Below are 25,457 nucleotides of genomic sequence, written 5' to 3' on the forward strand. Positions count from 1 at the left end.
AATATTGTCAGGACCTATGGCCTTTGCAGTATCCAGTGCCTTCAGCTGTTTCTTGATATCACATGGAGTGAATCAAATTGGCTGAAGACTGGCATCTGTGATGTTGGTGACCTCCGGTGGAGGTCAAGGTGGATCCTCCACTCAGCACTTCAGGTTGAAGATGCTGCAAAACTAAGATGCATTATTACTGCATACTGGGCTAGCTCAGTCACTGGACCGTGAAACCCTTAACTCGGGGTCAGGGGTTTAAACCCCACATTGGGTTCCATTGTTCATTTCTTTATTTCCCATTGGTTCTCAAAAGAGTATAAAAAGGAAATGAAACTGGTTGTCGTGTGAGGAGATGATGTTTATAATGTATATCTCTGTAAATAAAAGATTATAAAAGTGGATAAAAATGGCTCTATTTCTATTCTTTACCTCCTAGCTTTCGGGAACATAACAGTAAAGTGACAGAATAGGCCCATGTTCTGCCAAGCAATAGTGCACATATCACAATAAGGCATTAGTATAAATTAATGTACAGTTAATTTTGTTCCATGGATCACAAAGGATCTATATTCTTTATTTAGACATTCCAGTTTCTTTACCTGATTCCCTTAATAAGCTCTACTCATATAAAAAAATTATGCTATTAGTTAATTACAATTTTTAAAAAACTACTTGGATGGAGTAACAATTCTTCATCCAGCCTCAGTCACATGCATCGAAAGCATAGCAGTATACTATTTTACAGTACAAGGCAAAAAGTAGAATAATTACCTGGTAATTATCCTACATCTTACTAATTAAACAGTAGAGTATTATTAAAATGGAATACCTTCCTTATTTCTTTACATTGTCTACCATGTTGAGCACTATTCCATACTTGGATTCCTGAGACGTTTGTGTTCCTCTGTGTTACTGGACTAGTTCTTGTCAGTACAGTAGCATTTAATCAGGTGATCATAATGCCTTCAAAAATTATAGAGCAATGACACTGACTATACATCATGAGGCTACTAGTAGTTCTCACCCCATCCCCCCAAAAATACTTATAGGCATTGATAAATTTCTTGCTCAATATGCTTTCGGACCTCCATTCATTGCTTCTCTGACTGCCGATCTCTGACAGAACTGATTGGGAGAATATTGAGAGAACCCGTACAGAATTTCAGGTCACCTTTAGGAAAAGACATGGGATTAATGGTCTAATAAATGCTCTGTAAAACCTTAGTATAATTTCTGGAATTTTCCTTCTACTGTTTTGGACTACAAGTACTCATATTATACTAATAGTTCACTTTTTAATGTTATTTTCAATATCCAAATAAAGTGGAGAAGCAATTTTTAAAATTAGTATAATACTCGTATATGTAGTCAGAACACTAGAATGCAAGGGTCCAGGCTTCATGATACACTGGTCCTTAGAATGTTGGGTTCAGGTTACATCACTTCACAATAACTAAAGAATAAATGTATTGGACAGAGTATGGATAGAGCAACAGAAGTAATAAGAAGTGGACAGAATTTTAACTACAAATAAATCTCAGAGTTGATTACATTTTACAGTTTAGAAAGATAGTAGTTAAGGGGTCCTTATTAAATTATATGAAGTAGTAAATATATTATCCAGATTTAGAGATATATGCATTTTCCTGAATTCTCAACTTAATACAGATATAGCTTTGTTATTAACTATGTGATTTCTATGTTTAGCCTCACTAGGGTGTTGTAGACTTTGTCACAAACTAGAGTGGTGATGGCCCCCTCCAATTCTGATTTGTTTAGTCAAGGCAGAGGCACTCACTGACATTCTATTGGACTTTCATTTTCATTCCTGGCTTTGGAGGTGTTGCTGCAATATGTTGGATCTGTTAGAAGGTCTAAGGACCACGGGTTGATAGGGGTACACCAGATGTTCCCCCATGCGCACATTAGTTTCCTTTTGTAGTTTGTTTGGTGTGTTTTGTGACTTCAAGAGATTTTCTGAATGTAAAACTAAATTAGACAAATTTGAAAAGAAAGCAATTGCTATCATTGCTCCCCAAAGGAACTAGCTTCTGTCCAAATGGTGGATAAAACAAGGCATGAGAGATCTTGAGATCACTTTACACTTCTTTAGATGATTAAATATGAACCCTCTTGTTAAAGCACAAGTAAAGAAAAATAAATAATCCTCAAATTCCTATTGACCCTTGTTTTAAAGGTATTGAGTCTCTAATCCCCTATCCAGATTAAATATATACATATGGTATGTTGAGACTAAATTTTTTAAAGTGTGAATACACCTTGATAATCACACTATCCTCCCTGTTCTTTAATCTTTACTTACTTTAGGAAAATGATTAATTTATCTTGATGCTTCGTTCCTTTATGCCCTTTAGGCTTGTATTCAATATTCCTTTTAGATCTATTATCTTCAAAATAGATTGTATAATAAACATAATTCACTGAGCAAATTGCACAAGAGAAATGACAAAATATAGTGTGTAAATTTCTTTGATTTGGTCACGAGTTTGCTTTCCACATTTTTTTTACAGTTTTATACATGTCTCCTGCGTCTCTAGATCCCAGGAACAGGGACGTTGATGGTGCCTCACTGACTATCCCAGCAAAGCTTAGTGGTCTGGATTTTGCAGTAAAAATAATGTTGAGGCTAAACAATATTCAACGTTATTAAAGAATAAGCCAGACAGCAACTTCTGGCAGCCGTACAAACAGTTAAACATGGAAATCAGGAAGATTCCCAAAAGAGAATGCTGTGCTGAAATGGATTTCAAATCACAACAAGTTGCAAAGCAAAAATCTGCGGGCAAATAAAAATGTAATGAATGGTTAGTGCCATTCCTTCAACACAGACCGTAAAATCTGGGCCAATGTTGTTCATGAGAGGGGAAGGAACAATATTGGAAGAATACAGACTCTCCAACCAATAACACAACTAGTTTGAAAGGCAACATTCTTTTAGTTTTTTATCTAATATACTGTTTAGGACTTGAAGTTCATTTTGATCAGTGTATCTATTCTCATTGATTAGAGTATCCATCTAAATGTTTCCAAGAAAACTCTCACATCAGGAAAACTGAACAAAATCATATTGAGCGTATATTAATTGTAACATATACTGCTCTCTAACTTTTTACAGAATATGAAACTGCTAACATCACAAGTGTCAGAACAAAATTATAACACAATGCTGAGTTCTCATTATGATGAGTGTGTTCTTTTCCAGAAGGACCTGTTGAATAACAAAATGGACATGGTAAGTTCTTCACTTTTCACCCGTTCTGAATTCTAAAATAGTGCATTACAATGAAAAATGCAGAGTTTGATGGTAATGCTTGCTTTTTTCCACAACTGTTTAATATTTTGTGGAAACAATAAGGAAATACTTGTGCAAGGACCTTCACCGAAATGTTCCCTATTCATAATCAACAAGAGGATATTTTCTGTACTTGATGTCTAGGGAACTAAGACTGGCTTTTCTTAAATCTGGCCCAATCATGCCTTTATTCTTGGCTAGTTTAATAATTGTAACAATTTTGAAATGTTCTAATTTTCTCTTCTTCTTCCCTGAAGTGACTGATTCATGCTGAATTACTCCATGGGAATTGGCAACTCTCCACTGCCTCATCCACATCATGATTTTTCTGTGCGGGTCAGAGTGGGTAGTCACAGGCTATTCAACAGGATAGGCATCACAACCTTGTTCAACCTTTCAGTATGAGGTAGTTGATCACCCCATCACTAGCCCCAAGAAATCAAAGCTAATTATAGTTCTCTAATTGTTACCTGCCCAACCTTCTAGCTTGAATGCCTTAAGTGTTGGACCAGGCAGTGACTGTTGTTCATTAATTCACTAAGTTAGTCCACAGTTCACAATCACAGGATCACAGAATTGTTACAGCAGAGAAGGTGGTCCATCATGTCTGTACTGGCACTCCGAATGAGCAATTCATCTAGTTCTATTCTCCCTCCTTTTCCCCATAACCTACACATTCTTTCTTTTCAAATAACAGTCTAATTCCCTTTTGAATGCTTCATTTGCACCTGCCTCCACCACATTCTCAGGCGGAGCATTCAAGACCCTAAACACTTGCTGCGTGAAAAAGTTTTCCCACATATCACTATTGCTTTTTTTATTAATTACTTTAAATCTGCGCCCTCTCATTCTCGGTCCTTTTCATGAATGGGAACAGTTTCTCCCTATCTACTCTGTCCAAACCCCTCATGATTTTGAATACCTCCATTGTATCTCCTCTCAGCCTTCTTTTCTCTAAGGAAACAGTCCTAACTTCTCTAATTTTTCTTCATAATTGAAGTTCTCATCCCAGGAACCGTTTTCATGAATCTTTTCTGCACTGTCTCCAAAGCCTTCACATCCTCCCAAAAATATGGTGCCCAGAACTGGACACAATACTCCAGCTGAAGGCAAACTAGTGACTTATACAAGTTCAACATAACCTCCTTGCTCTTGTACTCTATGCCCCTACTAATAAAGCCCAGGATACTGTATGTTTTATTAACTGCTCTGTCATCCTGGCCTGCTTATGATGACTTATACACATATACAGTCAGGTTCCTCTGCTCCTCCACCTCCTTTAGAATTGTACCCCCTATTTTACACTGTCTCTCCATGTTCTTTCTATCAAAATGAATCAGTTCACATTTCTCTACATTGAATTTCATCTGCTACCTGTCCGCCCGTTCCACCAACTTGCCTATGTCCTTTTGCAGCTCTACACTGTCCTCCTCACAGTTTACAATGCTTCCAAGTTTTGTATCATCTGCAAACTTTGAAATTGTGCTCTGCATTCCAAGATCTAGGTCATTAATATATATCAGGAAAAGCAAGTGTCCCAACACTGTCCCGTGGGAAACTTCACTACAAACCTTCCCCCAGCCCAAAAAAACATTGGCTGGAAATTTCCAGCCCCACCCCCTGCGGTGGGTTTCCCCGCAGCGGGGCTGATGAGCCATTGAAATCTCTGTTCACATCAGCGGGAACGGAAGATCCCAATGGCATAAAGGGCTGGAAAATTCCGGCCATCCACTTAGCCAATTCCATACCCATGCTGCTACTGTCCCTTTTATTCCATGAGCTTTGGCTTTGCTCACAAGTCTGTTGAATACAGAGCAACATTCTTCCAATTTTCCTTCAACCATGTGTTTAATTCCTCCAGTCTCAGAAGATCTTCTGTAGCCTACATGACATTGCTATTTCACAAACCAGCTTTGGGAAAGTACATTGCTTTTCAATTGAACAAGCCTTTTAGATTCAAAGCTGTTGTCATTAACAGTTTGTGTAACTGTTATTGTACACCGATGTTAGAAGACATTTCATCTACTATGGTTATCTTACATTATGGCTTCATAGTACGGGAACCATAGTTGACAGTTTCTGGCTATTTTTAAATATGCAAAGGTGGTTAGAAGGCTGCTTGACTTGGAGAAATATTAAAGTCTATTGACATACAGGAACAATAGTGGGCTGAGGTTTCTATAATGTAATAAGTGATTTAATGTTGATGAGGCAGATATAAAGCATAGGATATTGGAATATTCTTGGTGTAAGGCTGGACATGCTCACATGTTACCACAGTGTCATTCGAGATTGATCAACTCGAAATTTTGTAGATGCTAACAGGGTGTATCCCTCTTATTTCACAATGTTATAAATGTAACCCTTGTATTTTAAATCTTTACTTCTTGTCTTGAAGCTAATTCTATAACTGTAAAAAAAAACACATTTGTAAAATACTTCCACCAGTCCCAAAGATTGAATCTAATACAAATGACCCAACCCAGCTATTGCCACTGTAGTGTTCATTGCTAATTTAGGATTAGACCTCCATAAAAACAAACTCAGGAAATGGAATTTGAAATGATTCATTTGGTGGGGTTGGCTGGGAGATATATACTAATAATAGAAACATTTTACTATTTTTTTCCCCCATTAAACCTGTTGAATAGCAGGGAATTAGTCTTCAAACAAATACATCCTGTCTATGGCTCAGGAAGCCAAATATGCGCATTAAGAACTAGGTTGGGTCCTTGAAGTTCACAGAATCCAAACTCATTTTAAGGAAGAGAGCAAATTTAGTGTATTAACTCACTGCAGCACCCATTTCCCTTAAGAATAAATATGTTAAACTTGAATGCAGCTGGCCTATAGCCACCACTCTTTGAAAATAGCAAAAAACATTAAGTACAAATTTGGCAAATTTCTTAACTACTAACAATTACTGACAAAAGGATATAATAAATTTTGAAGGTGAACAATCTTGTAGTTTTATTTTCTTATGTAAGTTTCAAGATTGTAGATTTTTTTATCACTACTATATTTCTCACTGATGTACAGTTTCTTCAAGAATAATTAATCAGAGCCACTGAACAAAATCATAGTGAGTATTCACTCGTTCCAGATACAACTAGTGTTTCTTACTTTATACAGGACAACAAAACTTTATCATTATGAATCTCAGAATAAAATCACGGCACAGTGTAAAGTTCATTTCTTTGGCTGTGGTTTTTTTGATGCTAGTTGCAAATTAGAAAGTGTCTGGGTAAGCTACACACACAACACATTCATTAAGTGAAGATTGGAGAATTGCAAGTGGTCTTCATACACTGTCACATTTTCAAATGTACATGTGATTGTACTTTGGATTGGCATAAAACGCCAGGTGGAAGATCAACTGCTGTGAGATTTGAGCAGCGGTCTGGAGAAGCATCTCTGCCTGTTTTCCCAGCCTTTGCTCACCTGTTCCATACCAGCATGAATGATCCCACCAGACAGAAGCAGCAGAGTGCATAAAACATCCCTTATTCATAGTCGGCGGGAGCAAATTCTTAACTTGATCCTGCACACTTAGGCTGTCACTTTGGGGACGAGGCCACAAAATTCGGCGAGCCATTCTAAACTCCATTGACTTCAGCGGGACTGTAAAATCCCGCTGCCGCATAATTCTGCCCTGTTCCCTCTGGCTTCTTATTTATTTAAACTGATTGGATTTCCTCCCTTTCTTAATTCCAATTTTGATTATTCTATCTTTCTCAAAACAATTCTTAGGGTTCCTTTAAGCACAGCATATGTAACACCTCATGACATACAATACTGCCACCCTACAGGGCTTGAAAGCCACCTGACAGTCAAGGCCGAATCTGTCATGAAGACCTTTTTTTTTCTGTCTGTATAAACACTCTTTCCCTTTTGACTCCTTTTTCACAACAGCATAATACTGGTCAGGTGCAGGTTAGTCACCAAGTGGCCAGTAAAAATGAATGAATCTTTTAAAAAAAAGTCTGTCTACCATTGCAGGTTTACATGTCAGTCTGAGGTTGACAGCTGTAAAGTGTAAAACACAAAAGGTATTACACACGTCCACAGTGAAAGGCTTTTTTTTAATGTTGGGAAAGAACAGGCTGGAGTCCAACATTGAGCATCATTAGCATTGAATAAGATAGGCACTAAGAAACTTGGTCAGATCACTAAGAACAGGTTACTTTTCTCACTAATCTAGCAGGTCACCAGAGCACTTTTTAAGCCTAATTCCATTTTGTACTAGAGATATACTCCAGCTCAATAAGTTGGATAAAGTATAAGTCTATTCAGTGGATGCATGGTTGTCATGCATTGAGCTACTCAAGATTTGATTTATATTGCCAGTCTCACATCTGAAACCATTTCTTAGTGATGAAAAGTGACAATGTAACTTAATCCAGTAATTCTCATCTCAGCTAAGTATGTACTCTCCACTTTTAGAAAATGGACATGGGATTCTTTATGATGAGATTTCTCCATGTGGACAAGGGATGTGGGCTTCGCTGGATGGGTCAGCATTTATTGCCCATTCCTAGTTGCCCTTGAGAAGGTGGTGGTGAGCTGCCTTCTGGAACCGCTGCATTCGATGTGGTGTAGGTACACCCATAGTGCTGTTAGGAAGAGAGTTCCAGGATTTTGACCCAGCGACAGTGAAGGAACGGCGATATATTTCCAAGTCAGGATGGTGAGTGACTTGGAGGGGAACTTCCAGGTGGTGGCGTTCCCATCTATTTGCTACCCTTGTCCTTCTGGATGGGAGTCGTTGTGGGTTTGGAAGGTGCTGTCAAAGGAGCCTTGGTGAATTCCTGCTGCGCAACTTGTAGATAGTACACACTGCTGCTACTGTGGTTGGTGGTGGAGGGATAAAATGTTTGTGGATGTGGTGCCAATCAAATGGGCCACTTTGTCCTAGATGGTATCAAGCTTCTTGAGTGCTATGGGAGCTGCACTCATCCGGGCAAGTGGGGAGTATTCCATCACACTCTTGACTTGTGCCTTGTAGATGGTGTACAGGCTTTGGGAGTCAGAAGGTAAGTTACTCACCGCACTATTCCTAGCCCCTGACCTGCTTTCCCAGCCACAGTATTTATCTGGCTAGTCCCGTTCAGTTTCTGGTCAATGGTAACCCCCAAGATGTTGATAGTGGGGGATTCAGTGATGGTAATGCCATTGAACAACAAGGGACGATGGTTGGATTCTCTCTTGTTGGAGATGGTCATTGCCTGACACTTGTGTGGCACGAATCTTACTTGCCGCTTGTCAGCCCAAGCCTGGATATTGTCCAGGTCTTGCTGCATTTGGATATGGGCTGCTTCAGTATCAGTATATGATGGAAGGAAGGTAATTGATGAAGCAGCGGAAGATGGCTGGGCTGAGGACACTACCCTGAGGAACTCCTACACTGATGTCCTGGAGCTGAGGTGACTGACTTCCAAAAACCACAACCATCTTCCTTTTTACCAGGTATGACTCCAACAACCAGCAGAGAGTTCCCCCCCACCAACCCACCCCAATTCCCATTGACTCCAGTGGTACAGCACACATGAATTGCGAAATCAGGCAGATAGGACTGAGCACCTACAGTAGAACCACACCCTCATTCCATTATGTAAAATTTAATAATGTTTGTGAGCTGCACCAATGGCAAATTTTGGCCTGAACATATCTGTCAAACTATATTGTTTTCTCTAGAGTTCAGATTTTTAAAAATCCTTAAATTTAATCTCAGGCCACAAACATGAAAGCACATCGTATTAGTATAATATACCACCCAGTCCCCTTGCGAACAGCTATTTTAAGCACGCTTCTACTCTCTACCAGGCCACAAATGTTTAAAACTATTTCAAAGTGGCTGAGATTATAAAGTGCTAAACTAAAAATGGCTTTACATACACGTAACCAGATATCCTTCAAGTTTTAGTGGAAAAAGATTCCTAACTATTAAAATACAATAGCTATGAAATTCCAATTAATAACATACAGGTAAACTATGCACAAGAGGTTTGGAAGATGGATGTTCCATTATTTTTTCCTATACAGTTTAATGATTTGAGGGTTTTTTATGATCATACAATTCTCACTGAAAAGTTTATACATGCTCTGAATTTTTCCCATGTCGGGCGGGCTCAGCGGGAGCGGGCAGGGGCGGTTGGGAACCCGACTGCTACCGCGATCAGCTTCGCACCGCCATTTTACACGGGCAGGCCAATTAAGGCTCGCGCAGTGTAATACGCGAGCGGTAACACTGAGCGCTATCTATGCAGGCAGGGGAAGGAGGGAGAGTTGGGTCCAGCACTCTTTCGCGCGCATGTGCACAGAGCTGCCTCAGGGAGATTGAAGCGCTTTTTAAAAAAATAAATAAAAGCAATAACAATTTAATGAAACATGTCTCCCTCATTTGACTGTGTCACATGAGATAGGACATGTTTTTATTTTTCAGAAAAAGTTTTTATATAATCATTATTAGCTTCAGGAAACCTCATCCTGCTCATGTGTCTCTGCACTGGTGGAGGGTGTGGTGAGCGCTGTGATGGGACTTTAGTGAGGGTGCCTCCAGATTCCTCTTCAGAAGTTTCTTTGGGACTTGATTGGAGGCCCTGGGTCATGGACTCTGACTGATGAGGACATGGACCGTGCCTGCGGTGATGGTGAAGTCAGTGCCAAACACCCTCGTAAGGATCCTGCACCATCTCTCTCTCTCAATGCAAACGTGAGTGCTCTCTCTCCTGCTTTTGACTCTGCTGCCATGCATGAATTATCTCTACTTTGGTTCACAGGGAGCTCTGCCAAGTGACCGACACCCTCAGCCAGCCAGTCCCTCAGCTCCATCCATGTCCTCACCTCCAGCCAAGAGGGCACCTCCTCCATTGAAGAGCTGGAAATAAGCAGCCTGGAAAACCCATCACGTGCTTACCCACACCCTGCACCAGCACAGAGACACGCACCTCGGTGGGACCTAGATCTAGAGCAGGTTCGGGTTCACAACCTGGTGGTCACCGCATGGACACATGTCTGCAGCAGGAGGAGGCAGGTTTGCTCGAGCTCCCTAGAGCTCGGAGGAATGGTGGGGATCAGGCATCTGAGAGGTCCGAGTCAGATGACAAGCCCCTATATTTAGCCTTCCAACTCATCATAGAGAGTCAGAAGAAGGCGTGGGTATATCACGCAGGGCACCTCGACATCCCTCAAGGTGCTCCTTCCCCTCAGGGAGTCTGGCTGGGGCCCCCAGGCACCTGAAGACAGGAGGAGCAGCAGCTGGACACCCCTGTATCATCCACTCAGGAATCTCAGAGGCTGTCCTGTCCCTCCGAGTCCCCTTTGCCTGTGAGCCCCTCAACCTTGTCCGCTGTCACCGCGGAGGGAGTAGCTGGCCCTGGAGGGAGACGTGTCTGCGTGTAGCAGGGACTTTTGGAGCCTCGTGCAAGCACTCGCCCACACACATGGATCCTTCAGGTATTATACTCACCTCAATGTCTCGAACATTTTGAATGCTGCCTGCTGGGGTTCGCATCTGAACTGACCTGCATCTCCGCCCAGCCAATGATCATGCTCCCATGCAGCACCTAATCTCGCCCACCAAGGCACTCATTTCACTTTGATTTGGATAGCATGGTCTGGATTTGGTTATTTGTGTGCTCCCCGTCTTTACAGTTGGCCCCCCTGGCATCACCTTCCACCTCCCTTCCGTGACCTACCAGCCACAACTCTTTTCCTTTGGGGATGTCCAGGTGAACATGCACATTCCTTTCCTTCCCGGATTCCTGCCCCCATCCATATTCACCTCCCCAACCTCCTCCTTCTCACCCCCAGGGTGTCAGCCTCCGAGCCCCCACCAACCACCCTTGCCGTCCCTTCTACCCCTACTGTTGAACCCTCACCCTCCCACCTTACCGCCCTTGATCATTCTCAGCATTCCCTCATACAACGCCCACCCTCAGTTCACTCCCCAGGACGCAGTCATGGACTCATCAGACCCTTGCACGTTCACCTGGACAACCCGGCCCCCCAACCCCTTCTCCCTCGGAACCCTTCTCCCTCTGGACCCCTAGCCCCTGGAACCCCTTCCCCCACTCTTGACACCTTCCCCCCAAGAACCCCATTTCCCCCTAGAACCCTTGACCCCCCGATGCTCTTCCCCCCTTAGCCCTCCCAACCTCTGGACTCCTCCCCAACCCCCACTTAGTCTCTCCCCCTTTCTGACTCCCTCAGATGCCCTTACTTATTTCGCCATGCTTAGTTCTACCCCCCTCCCAACTCCTTTCTCCAGTTTTACTGCTTCCTCTAGTCTCACATCTTCCTCCAGCCTTACTCCTTCTCCCTTCCTGACTCCCTCAGGAAGTCTCACTTCTTCCTCCAGCTTTACTCTTTCCCCCTTCCTGACTCCTTCCTCCACCCTTATTTCTTCCTCCACCCTTACTCCCTCACCTCTCCTCACTCCTTCCTCCCCGCAGACTTTTTCCCCTCTCTGCACTCTCCCCCTCTGAACTCCTTCCCTTACACCTTCCACCCCCACCGTATACCTACCTCCCCAGTTGCCATCTTCTCCCCCGTTACCCCCTCCTCCCCCGTACTCCTTCCCCCCTTCCCAACCTCACCCCCCAACAACTTCATTCGCCCAGAGGGTTGTGGGCGGGATGAGTCCGGCAGGCTGGCCTTATAAAGATGTGCTGATGTATTACTATGAGGTTCCCGATGTCCGATGGCGGGGAATGCAGCCCACTGGCGGGCAGAGCGGACAATCGCAAAGGTTTTTGGCCTTCTCGCCATATTGTCTGCTCATGCCACTGAATACGCCCAATGCCAGCGGGCACGGAAAATCCTGGCCATAGACATGAGAGCAGGCCAAGGAGGGAAATATTTATAGATCATTGAAATTGGTGCCAATTTCTTCTCATGGTTCTCGTTAAATTAAAAGCCAACATACGGGAAACGTGAGCACATGTGGAAAAAAAATCAACAGAAAGTAGTGAGAAGACGGTTAACCCAATACTTGCTCCTCATGAGATTGAGTGACAACTCTACGCAGCACAATACCTCCCAACTGTCCAACTGCACAGGCCCAGAATTTGCAATGACTTTTTAAAAATGCTGTACATCCAACACAGACACTTTCCCCACTCTCTTCAAACCACATGAGCTGGGGCTTGTGCTCACTGAAAATAAACCTTACCTTTTTTAACTCAGTGCACAACTCGCTCGTAGCTGAGAGGAAGTGCACTGCTCAGAGAAGCAGTGAAATACGTTTGTTAAGAAACCTCAAGCAATGATGCACAAATAAAACTGATACAACTAACAAGTCTGGGAATTGAACATTCTTTCCATTTCTCATCCTGTTGAACTGTAAGGGTTTGAGTTTCTTTTTGTGATGATGTACAACTCATTGGCCTGAATTTTCAGCTCGGCGGGCAGGCGGGATTGGCGGGCCCACGATTGGCCCGGGACTGCAATTTACACTGGCTGGCCAATTAACGGCCAGCCAGTATGAAGCACGCACTGAAAAGCTCAGCGCTGCTGGTGTGGGGAAAGGAAGAGGGTGGGAGATGATGTCAACGTGGGCGTGGGCCAACGCTGACAGAAAGCTCCCTGAAGGCAGGGAGCTGCCTCATGAAGCTAAAGACCTGAAACAGCAAAAATAAAGGGTTCAAAAGCTGAAAATATGTGTCCACGCATCATAATCAGTCACCTGAAAATGTAGCTAGTGAAAATGCTGTCCACATAAACTTATTCATATTTCATTTCAACACGGAAATCTCATCCCACCCATGGATGAGGTTTGATGAAAAATGTAAAGGCCACCTAGCCAATTCACCCATCCGCCAACTGTAAGGTTAGACGGGTTACGTAAAATGACAGAAATTGAGTCGTTAATGGGCTTAATTGCCCTCTTATTTGTTGGCGGGCGCTCTTTCAACTGTTGCACGCGCCCACCAACCGAAATATCTCGGGCTCGCCCAACCTCATCTCACACAGTTTCACACCCGATCGGGTCCGGTACGCACTCGCCCGATCAGCATAAAATTCAGCCCACTGATAAGTTTGCCTCAATCATAAATGTCAAAGAATAATTGCTCATTGGGGAAGCCAAATAAAATCATATCAATCATACATTAATTCCTGATTCAAGCAATGTGCCTCTTACTTTATGCACAACACAAAACTGTTGACCATATGGGTGTCAGAATAAAATATAACACAGTGCTGGGTTCTCACATGGGACGGTGGGGGCATGAGGTGTTTTGACACCTGTTGAAAAATAGGATGAAGTTCATTTTGATATAGAAGTTAAAGGGATATTTGTTAAGAAGGAATATTCATTCCTTCCCTACCCCACCCCGGCCCGCAAAATCTTTGACCTGCCTCCATAACACTTGTTGCTATCCCCATAACTTTTGTACAGTAAAATATTTGTCTTTAGCATTCATTAAATTCTATGGTGTTTTTCTCCTTAAAAGGATAAAGAATGAAAAACTATTCCGTGTGAATCAGTAGCAGAAAAGATTACAGGGAAGGACGGGAGAGAAGCCTGCATAATATTCAAGTCCTTTTAATGGTTAGCTATCTAGAATATAAAACCACAGAATCACACAGCACTAGAAGCCATTTGGCCCATATTGCCTGTGCCAGCCCTTTGAAAGAGTCATCCAACATTTGCTTAACTTGTTAGTGAAGCACCTTGAGGCACTTTTCTCCATTAAACGTGCTTTATAAAGGCAATCTGTTGTTATCAGTTGGTCACTAAAAACTAGATTATTCAACTATTCATAGTCAATCTAAACAGAGACTGAAAATCTAAGAGAATCTGACTGTCAAATTCTTTCTGTTATGCACATAGTCTATCTATTGAGCCCACAGTTTTAATGCAGATTCATGTCGATAAGTGATTTTACAAAAAAACAAAGAATGCCATACCTTCTTCTATTTAAAAATAAAGTGGAAATTTCTCAAGATCACTGGACAATCCATGTGTGCATAAACAGGGAACTGATAATGCTTATAGTTCCTTTAAACCGGTGCCACATTGTCCTTTGCTTTCAAATTAAGAATGGACATTGAAGAAAACATAAGTTTTTTGACATACCAGTAGAAGAAAGAGACATAAGTAGGAATTGAGAGAGAAGCTCAACTGAGCACAGCAGCTCACAGCTGTGGAGCTGCACAGACCATAGAACCATAGAAAAGTTACAGCACAGAAGGAGGCCATTCGGCCCATCTTGTCCATGCCAGACCGAGGACACCCAGGTACCCTTACTAATCCTACCTTCCTGCACCCAGCCCATAGCCCTGCAGCTTAAGGTGGAGATCCAGGTACTTTTTAAAAGAGTGCAGTGACCCACCCATCCAACTATAAGAATCTTGGACACAATTATAGTTTGTAAAATGCTGAGAACCTAACTGAATTCCCATTCTCCAAGTTACTCTGCTATCTGCAAGTGTTAGCTTAATTCCTGGGCAACCTGAACCCATTCATTCTTGGCACCCCCTTCAACCCAGAGTTGGGTCTTCCATCTTCCTATAACTAGGGCCATCTCCAGGAAAGGCAGAGCTTTTGCCAGCAAACAGGTGCAACCCTGCTCCCAGCCTGTTTATCAGACTGAGGGACTCTTGAATAATGGGAGCATGTCTTTTTTTAATTGGTTCATGGGGTGTGGGTGTTGCTGGCTAGGCCAACATTTATTGCCCATCCCTAATTGCCCTTGTTCAGAGGGCATTTAAGAGTCAACCAAATTGTGTGGGTCTGGAGTCACATGTAGGCCGGACCAGGTAAGAACAGCAGATTTCCTTCCCTAAAGGACATTAGTGAACCAGATGGGTTTTTACAACAATCGACAATGGTTTCATGATTACATTAGACTTTTCAAATTCGGGGCAGGATTTGAACCCGGAGCATTACCCTGGGTCTTTGGATTACTTGTCCAGCAACAATGCCACTATGCCATCGCCTCCCTAAGGCTAAGTCCTCGGGCCTTAGGGGTTTAGGTAGCGTCTGAGTTGCTTGCCAAACAGGCATTATTTTTTAAAATCTGCTTATCTGTTAAGTTGCACAATATATTGATCTGAGTGGGATTGCACATCGCCAATAAGCCACCAAAATTCTCAAACTCCCCCCTTCCTCAGTGGAACATTGGCTTCCTAAGACTAACAGACATTGTTCACTTCAGCATCATTATGACAAAAATAGTGGGGCCTTTGTCAATAGACTCTTTGCATTAAATTTTAGAACATTCACACATGGGTGAGCATGTGGTCTGCCACTAGGCCTGTATAACGTGCAATAATGGACCGCACAGCAGAAGGCAGGCACTGAAGAGCACATCCTTGAACAAATGTTCGACACCCGCTCACCCCAGATCAGATGATAAATTTCCAGGGGGCTGGAGGGGATTCTAGCTATAACCTTTACTTTGTCTGCTAGCTAAATTAGTTCTATGAAAATTATGATATGGAGTTTGACATGTATCTGTAAGTTTATACATAGGGTTGGGTAGCATTGCAGTGTGCACTGTGTAGCAAGACAATATGGACAGGCTGAGACATACAGTGAGTGAATGAACTTAGTCTTCAATGAATGGAATGATGGAGGGTAAACTACTAACAGGTAGTTTTATCCTTAAGAATGTGAAGACCCTTTAGCAAGAATGGAATTTTTTCCATCTTTTATAATCAGTTTCATGATAAGGTATTACCTGGTCAGCTGTCACACTGCCAAATACAGTAAAATTACACCTGCAATGCTCTCCAATATCCCAATGGGGCATATGGAAACCACAAATAGTTCAAAACTCTAGTCCTTCATTTCAAAAGTTAAAAGTAAATGTTCACTGGCGTATGACTCCAGAAGAGGTATGAATATTAAACAAACCTCTCTCTCCAAAACTCTCAGCCCTCAATGTAATATTTCCTGTTACCAATCTATAAAAAGGAAATTTTCATTTACTTTTAACTGTTGCAGTCATAATTATTCTCAATTTATCACAAAGGGCTAGATTTTTTAACAGTTTGTGGTTTCCTTATGACCCATGAGACATTTTCTTCTACATCACAGGTACTAACTACATTAATGCAGGTTATTGCGGTCAACGGATAGAAGGCCATTTTACTTCAATGGCACTGGAATTCACAAGTGAAGAAAAGTGATGCTTCAGTTATACAGACCCTTATATCCCATCATATCCCATCTGGAGTACATTTGGTTTTGAGCACTGAAACCAAGGAATGGTGTACAGGTCTTGGAAGGGGTGCAGTACAGATTCACCAGTATTATAGCAGTGCTTAAGTTATGAAGACAGGATATATAAATCTGGCTTCCATTCCCTTGAGTTCAGGACATTGAGGTGTGATGTAATAACAGAACAAGAATGCATAATTGCAAAATTAGAGCTAAGCCATTTAACATAAAAGATATTTAAAATCAGGACACTCTCCCTAAAAGAATATGCTCCATCAATTGAAGTATTCAAGACTGAGATTGATATACTTTGTAGCTAAGGATAAGAAGGAACAAAGGTGAGTAAATAAGAGTTGAGCCCCAGATCAGCTAAGATTTAAATGAATATTGGAAAATGCTCGAGGGATGTGTTGGGTACTCCAAGTTCCTTTCTTTCTATGTTTCCAAGAGATTGTCAAATTTAGAAGTGGTTTCCTCTGTTTACTGCAAAATCTCAATGTGGAGTCATGCTGATAAGGGGTATTTCAATTAAGACATGAAGAGTTCCACGCCCTCTATTATTTCAAGAAAAGCAAAAGCATGAATCTTTTTCTAAAATCTCCACACAAGGCGTAGGGCGGAATCATCCCAGATTTGCGTTAAATGCTGTAGCTGCCGGAGGCAGCTTTTCACGCCGTATCATCCCAAACCCGCTGCATTAATTATGCATTCCCAGGAAACACACCGTTTCCATGGTGAACAGGCTCTCATTCACCCACTATGCCAGCACCTCACTGCTTCATCATGCAGGGCGCCATATTTAAAACAAAAACAAAAATACCTGGAAAAACTCAGCAGGTCTGGCAGCATCTGCGGAAAGGAACACAGTTAACGTTTCGAGTCCATATGACTCTTCAACAGAACATATTTAAAGTCCAGCTGCACACACACATCTCAGTACTTCCAACCCACAACTGCTGCAAAGAAGACATGGCCCTGAAGGGCAAAAAGACAGCAGCCCCCAGGTTCAATGACGCATCCCTCGAGCACCTTTTGGATGAAGTGGAGGCCCACTGTGATGTCCTCCGCCCCCGCTCTAGCGCAGGAGTTGCAGCAACATCACTAATCCGGCTTGGGAGGCGATGGCAGTGGTGGTCAGCGCCAATGCCCTTCAAAAGAGGGCAGCCACCCAGTGCCGCAAGAGAATGAATGATCTCCTCCGATCCGCCAGGGTAATGCACTCTTCTCATCACTCTCAACTCACACACTCACAAACCCATCACACATCCACAGGGCCCGTGACTGCAATTTATGCTGGCTGGCCAATTAACGGTCAGCCAGTATGAAGCACGCACTGAAAAGCTTAGCGCTGATGGTGTGGGGAAAGGAAGAGGGTGGGAGATGATGTCAACGTGGGGCTGGGCCAACGCTGACAGAAAGCTCCCTGAAGGCAGGGAGCTGCCTCATGAAGCTGAAGACCTGAAACAGCAAAAATAAAGGGTTCAAAAGCTGAAAATATGTGTCCACGCATCATAATCAGTCACCTGAAAATGTAGCTAGTGAAAATGCTGTCCACATAAATTTATTTATATTTCATTTCAACACGGAAATCTCATCCCGCCCATGGATGAGATTTGATGAAAAATGTAAAGGCCATCTAGCCAATTCGCTCATCCGCCAACCGTAAGGTTGGACAGGCTACGTAAAATGACAGACAATTGAGTCATTAATGGGCTTAATTGCCCTCTTAATTGTTGGCGGGCGCTCTTCCGACTGTTGCACACGCCCACCAACAGAAAGATCGCGGGCTCGCCCAACCTCATCTCACATGGTTTCATACCCGATCGGGTCCGGTACGCACTCGCCCGAACAGCATAAAATTCAGCCCATTGTTAAGTTTGCCTCAATTATAAATGTCAAAGAATAATTGCTCATTGGGGAAGCCAAATAAAATCATATCAATCATACATTAATTCCTGATTCAAGCAATGTGCCTCTTACTTTATGCACAACACAAAACTGTTGACCATATGGGTGTCAGAATAAAATATAACACAGTGCTGGGTTCTCACCTGTGACAGTGGTGGCTTGAGGTTTTTCAACACCTGTTGAAAAATAGGATGAAGTTCATTTTGATATAGAAGTTAAAGGGATATTTGTTAAGAAGGAATATTCATTCCTTCCCCCCCACCCCCACCACAGGCCCGCAAAATCTTTGACCTGCCTCCATAACACTTGTTGCTATCCCCATAACTTTAGTACAATAAAATATTTGTCTTTAGTATTCATTAAATTCTATGGTGTTTTTCTCCTTAAAAGGAAATGATAAAGCATGAAAAACTATTCCATGTGAATCAGTAGCAGAAAAGATTACAGGGAAGGACGGGAGAGAAGCCTGCATAATATTCAAGTCCTTTTAATGGTTAGCTATCTAGAATATAAAACCATAGAATCACACAGCACAAGAAGCCATTTGGCCCATATTGCCTGTGCCAGCTCTTTGGAAGAGTCATCCAACATTTGCTTAACTTGTTAGTGAAGCACCTTGAGGCACTTTTCTCCATTAAACGTGCTTTATAAAGGCAATCTGTTGTTATCAGTTGGTCACTAAAAACTAGATTATTCAACTATTCATAGTCAATCTAAACAGAGACTGAAAATCTAAGAGAATCTGACTGTCAAATTCTTTCTGTTATGCACATAGTCTATCTATTGAGCCCACAGTTTTAATGCAGATTCATGTTGATAAGTGATTTTACAAAAAAACAAAGAATGCCATACCTTCTTCTATTTAAAAATAAAGTGGAAATTTCTCAAGATCACTGGACAATCCATGTGTGCATAAACAGGGAACTGATAATGCTTATAGTTCCTTTAAACCGGTGCCACATTGTCCTTTGCTTTCAAATTAAGAATGGACATTGAAGAAAACATAAGTTTTTTGACATACCAGTAGAAGAAAGAGACACAAGTAGGAATTGAGAGAGAAGCTCAACTGAGCACAGCAGCTCACAGCTGTGGAGCTGCACAGACCATAGAACCATAGAAAAGTTACAGCACAGAAGGAGGCCATTCGGCCCATCTTGTCCATGCCAGACCGAGGACACCCAGGTACCCTTACTAATCCCACCTTCCTGCACCCAGCCCATAGCCCTGCAGCTTAAGGTGGAGATCCAGGTACTTTTTAAAAGAGTGCAGTGACCCACCCATCCAACTATAAGAATCTTGGACACAATTATAGTTTGTAAAATGCTGAGAACCTAACTGAATTCCCATTCTCCAAGTTACTCTGCTATCTGCAAGTGTTAGCTTAATTGCTGGGCAACCTGAACCCATTCATTCTTGGCACCCCCTTCAACCCAGAGTTGGGTCTTCCATCTTCCTATAACTAGGGCCATCTCGAGGGAAGGCAGAGCTTTTGCCAGCAAACAGGTGCAACCCTGCTCCCAGCCTGTTTATCAGTCTGAGGAACTCTTGAATAATGGAAGTAAGTTTTTTTTTAATTGATTCATGGGGTGTGGGTGTTGCTGGCTAGGCCAACATTTATTGCCCATCCCTAATTGCCCTTGTTCAGAGGGCATTTAAGAGTCAACCAAATTGTGTGGGTCTGGAGTCACATGTAGGCCAGACCAGGTAAGAACAGCAGATTTCCTTCCCTAAAGGACATTAGTGAACCAGATGGGTTTTTACAACAATCGACAATGGTTTCATGGTTACATTAGACTTTTCAAATTCGTGGCAGGATTTGAACCCGGAGCATTACCCTGGGTCTCTGGATTACTTGTCCAGCAACAATGCCACTACGCCATCGCCTCCCTAAGGCTAAGTCCTCGGGCCTTAGGGGTTTAGGTAGCGTCTGAGTTGCTTGCCAAACAGGCATTATTTTTTAAAATCTGCTTATCTGTTAAGTTGCACAATATATTGATCTGAGTGGGATTGCACATCGCCAATAAGCCACCAAAATTCTCAAACTCCCCCCTTCCCCAGTGGAACATTGGCTTCCTAAGACTAACAGACATTGTTCACTTCAGCATCATTATGACAAAAATAGTGGGGCCTTTGTCAATAGACTCTTTGCATTAAATTTTAGAACATTCACACATGGGTGAGCATGTAGTCTGCCACTAGGCCTGTACAACGTGCAATAATGGACCACACAGCAGAAGGCAGGCACTGAAGAGCACATCCTTGAACAAATGTTCGACACCCGCTCACCCCAGATCAGATGATAAATGTCCAGGGGACTGGAGGGGAATCTAGCTATAACCTTTACTTTGTCTGCTAGCTAAATTAGTTCTATGAAAATTATGATATGGAGTTTGACATGTATCTGTAAGTTTATACATAGGGTTGGGTAGCATTGCAGTGTGCACTGTGTAGCAAGACAATATGGACAGGCTGAGACATGCAGTGAGTGAATGAACTTAGTCTTCAATGAACGGAATGATAGAGGGTAAACTACTAACAGGTAGTTTTATCCTTAAGAATGTGAAGACCCTTTAGCAAGAATGGAATTTTTTCCACCTTTTATAATCAATTTCATGATAAGGTATTACCTGGTCAGCTGTCACACTGCCAAATACAGTAAAATTACACCTGCAGTGCTCTCCAATATCCCAATGGGGCATAAGGAAACCACAAATAGTTCAAAACTCTAGTCTTTCACTTCAAAAGTTAAAAGTAAATGTTCACTGGCGTATGACTCCAGAAGAGGTATGAATATTAAACAAACCTCTCTCTCCAAAATTCTCAGCCCTCAATGTAATATTTCCTGTTACCAATCTATAAAAAGGAAATTTTCATTTACTTTTAACTGTTGCAGTCATAATTATTCTCAATTTATCACAAAGGGCTAGATTTTTTAACAGTTTGTGGTTTCCTTATGACCCATGAGACATTTTCTTCTACATCACAGGTACTAACTACATTAATGCAAGTTATTGCGGTCAACGGATTAAGGCTATTTTACTTCAATGGCGCTGGAATTCACAAGTGAAGAAAAGTGATGCTTCAGTTATACAGACCCTTATATCCCATCATATCCCATCTGGAGTACATTTGGTTTTGAACACTGAAACCAAGGAATGGTGTACAGGTCTTGGAAGGGGTGCAGTGCAGATTCACCAGTATTATAGCAGTGCTTAAGTTATGAAGACAGGATATATAAATCTGGCTTCCATTCCCTTGAGTTCAGGACATTGAGGTGTGATGTAATAACAGAACAAGAATGCATAATTGCAAAATTAGAGCTAAGCCATTTAACATAAAAGATATTTAAAATCAGGACACTCTCCCTAAAAGAATATGCTCCATCAATTGAAGTATTCAAGACTGAGATTGATATACTTTGTAGCTAAGGATAAGATGGGATATGGAACAAAGGTGAGTAAATAAGAGTTGAGCCCCAATCAGCTAAGATTTAAATGAGTATTGGAAAAGGCTCGAGGGATGTGTTGGGTACTCCATGTTTCTTTCTTTCTATGTTTCCAAGAGATTGTCAAATTTAGAAGCGGTTTCCTCTGTTTACTGCAAAATCTCAATGTGGAGTCATGCTGATAAGGGATTTTTCAATTAAGACATGAAGAGTTCCACGCCCTCTATTATTCCAAGAAAAGCAAAAGCGTGAATCTTTTTCTAAAATCTCCACACAAGGTATAGGGCGGAATCATCCCAGATTTGCGTTAAATGCTGTAGCTGCCGGAGGCAGCTTTTCACGCCGTATCATCCCAAACCCGCTGCATTAATTATGCATTCCCAAGAAACACACCGTTTCCATGGTGAGCAGGCTCTCATTCACCCACTATGCCAGCACCTCGCCGCTTCGTCATGCAGGGCGCCATATTTAAAACAAAAACAAAAATACCTGGAAAAACTCAGCAGGTCTGGCAGCATCTGCGGAAAGGAACACAGTTAACGTTTCGAGTCCATATGACTCTTCAACAGAACATATTTAAAGTCCAGCTGCACACATACATCTCAGTACTTCCAACCCACAACTGCTGCAAAGAAGACATGGCCCTGAAGGGCAAAAAGACAGCAGCCCCCAGGTTCAATGACGCATCCCTCGAGCACCTTTTGGATGCAGTGGAGGCCCGCTGTGATGTCCTCCACCCCTGCTCTAGCGCAGGAGTTGCAGCAACATCACTAATCCGGCTTGGAAGGCGATGGCAGTGGTGGTCAGCACCAACGCCCTTCAAAAGAGGGCAGCCACCCAGTGCCACAAGAGGATGAATGATCTCCTCCGATCCGCCAGGGTAATGCACTCTTCTCATCACTCTCAACTCACACACTCACAAACCCATCACACATCCACAGGGCCCGTGACTGCAATTTATGCTGGCTGGCCAATTAACGGCCAGCCAGTATGAAGCACGCACTGAAAAGCTCAGCGCTGCTGGTGTGGGGAAAGGAAGAGGGTGGGAGATGATGTCAACGTGGGCGTGGGCCAACGCTGACCGAAAGCTCCCTGAAGGCAGGGAGCTGCCTCATGAAGCTGAAGACCTGAAACAGCAAAAATAAAGGGTTCAAAAGCTGAAAATATGTGTCAACGCATCATAATCAGTCACCTGAAAATGTAGCTAGTGAAAATGCTGTCCACATAAACTTATTCATATTTCATTTCAACACGGAAATCTCATCCCGCCCATGGATGAGATTTGATGAAAAATGTAAAGGCCACCTAGCCAATTCGCTCATCCGCCAACCGTAAGGTTGGACAGGCTACGTAAAATGACAGACAATTGAGTCATTAATGGGCTTAATTGCCCTCTTAATTGTTGGCGGGTGCTCTTCCGACTGTTGCACACGCCCACCAACAGAAAGATCGCGGGCTCGCCCAACCTCATCTCACATGGTTTCACACCCGATCGGCTCCGGTACGCACTCGCCCGAACAGCATAAAATTCAGCCCATTGTTAAGTTTGCCTCAATCATAAATGTCAAAGAATAATTGCTCATTGGGGAAGCCAAATAAAATCATATCAATCATACATTAATTCCTGATTCAAGCAATGTGCGTCTTACTTTATGCACAACACAAAACTGTTGACCATATGGGTGTCAGAATAAAATATAACACAGTGCTGGGTTCTCACCTGTGACAGTGGTGGCTTGAGGTTTTTCAACACCTGTTGAAAAATAGGATGAAGTTCATTTTGATATAGAAGTTAAAGGGATATTTGTTAAGAAGGAATATTCATTCCTTCCCCCCCACACCCACCCTGGCCCGCAAAATCTTTGACCTGCCTCCATAACACTTGTTGCTATCCCCATAACTTTAGTACAATAAAATATTTGTCTTTAGCATTCATTAAATTCTATGGTGTTTTTCTCCTTAAAAGGAAATGATAAAGCATGAAAAACTATTCCATGTGAATCAGTAGCAGAAAAGATTACAGGGAAGGACGGGAGAGAAGCCTGCATAATATTCAAGTCCTTTTAATGGTTAGCTATCTAGAATATAAAACCATAGAATCACACAGCACAAGAAGCCATTTGGCCCATATTGCCTGTGCCAGCTCTTTGGAAGAGTCATCCAACATTTGCTTAACTTGTTAGTGAAGCACCTTGAGGCACTTTTCTCCATTAAACGTGCTTTATAAAGGCAATCTGTTGTTATCAGTTGGTCACTAAAAACTAGATTATTCAACTATTCATAGTCAATCTAAACAGAGACTGAAAATCTAAGAGAATCTGACTGTCAAATTCTTTCTGTTATGCACATAGTCTATCTATTGAGCCCACAGTTTTAATGCAGATTCATGTTGATAAGTGATTTTACAAAAAAACAAAGAATGCCATGCCTTCTTCTATTTAAAAATAAAGTGGAAATTTCTCAAGATCACTGGACAATCCATGTGTGCATAAACAGGGAACTGATAATGCTTATAGTTCCTTTAAACCGGTGCCACATTGTCCTTTGCTTTCAAATTAAGAATGGACATTGAAGAAAACATAAGTTTTTTGACATACCAGTAGAAGAAAGAGACATAAGTAGGAATTGAGAGAGAAGCTCAACTGAGCACAGCAGCTCACAGCTGTGGAGCTGCACAGACCATAGAACCATAGAAAAGTTACAGCACAGAAGGAGGCCATTCGGCCCATCTTGTCCATGCCAGACCGAGGACACCCAGGTACCCTTACTAATCCCACCTTCCTGCACCCAGCCCATAGCCCTGCAGCTTACAGCACTTAAGGTGGAGATCCAGGTACTTTTTAAAAGAGTGCAGTGACCCACCCATCCAACTATAAGAATCTTGGACACAATTATAGTTTGTAGAATGCTGAGAACCTAACTGAATTCCGATTCTACAAGTTACTCTGCTATCTGCAAGTGTTAGCTTAATTCCTGGGCAACCTGAACCCATTCATTCTTGGCACCCCCTTCAACCCAGAGTTGGGTCTTCCATCTTCCTATAACTAGGGCCATCTCCAGGAAAGTCAGAGCTTTTGCCAGCAAACAGGTGCAACCCTGCTCCCAGCCTGTTTATCAGTCTGAGGGACTCTTGAATAATGGGAGCATGTCTTTTTTTAATTGGTTCATGGGGTGTGGGTGTTGCTGGCTAGGCCAACATTTATTGCCCATCCCTAATTGCCCTTGTTCAGAGGGCATTTAAGAGTCAACCAAATTGTGTGGGTCTGGAGTCACATGTAGACCGGACCAGGTAAGAACAGCAGATTTCCTTCCCTAAAGGACATTAGTGAACCAGATGGGTTTTTACAACAATCAACAATGGTTTCATGGTTACATTAGACTTTTCAAATTCGTGGCAGGATTTGAACCCGGAGCATTACCCTGGGTCTCTGGATTACTTGTCCAGCAACAATACCACTACGCCATCGCCTCCCTAAGGCTAAGTCCTCGGGCCTTAGGGGTTTAGGTAGCGTCTGAGTTGCTTGCCAAACAGGCATTATTTTTTAAAATCTGCTTATCTGTTAAGTTGCACAATATATTGATCTGAGTGGGATTGCACATCGCCAATAAGCCACCAAAATTCTCAAACTCCC

The 25,457-nt window shown here is 42.3% G+C and overlaps 2 protein-coding genes across 2 annotated transcripts in view; both read right to left on the reverse strand.

The window, feature by feature from the left end:
• The window catches only part of LOC144683536 (peptidase inhibitor 16-like), a 697,419-nt gene that overhangs the window by 626,884 nt on the left and 45,078 nt on the right, over nt 1–25,457 (reverse strand). The window lies entirely within an intron of this gene.
• LOC144684078 (peptidase inhibitor 16-like) overlaps nt 12,917–25,457 on the reverse strand; it is a 32,267-nt gene continuing 19,726 nt past the window's right edge. The window contains exons 5-7 of the mRNA XM_078547793.1: nt 23,546–23,578; nt 18,524–18,556; nt 12,917–12,924 (exon numbers count right to left, since the gene is read on the reverse strand). Of these exons, the coding sequence (XP_078403919.1) occupies nt 12,917–12,924; nt 18,524–18,556; nt 23,546–23,578 (74 nt within the window). The remainder of the gene's footprint in view (nt 12,925–18,523; nt 18,557–23,545; nt 23,579–25,457) is intronic.

This window comes from Cetorhinus maximus, chromosome 8 (genome assembly GCF_964194155.1).
Source record: "Cetorhinus maximus chromosome 8, sCetMax3.hap1.1, whole genome shotgun sequence".
NCBI classification, from domain to species: Eukaryota; Metazoa; Chordata; class Chondrichthyes; order Lamniformes; family Cetorhinidae; genus Cetorhinus; species Cetorhinus maximus.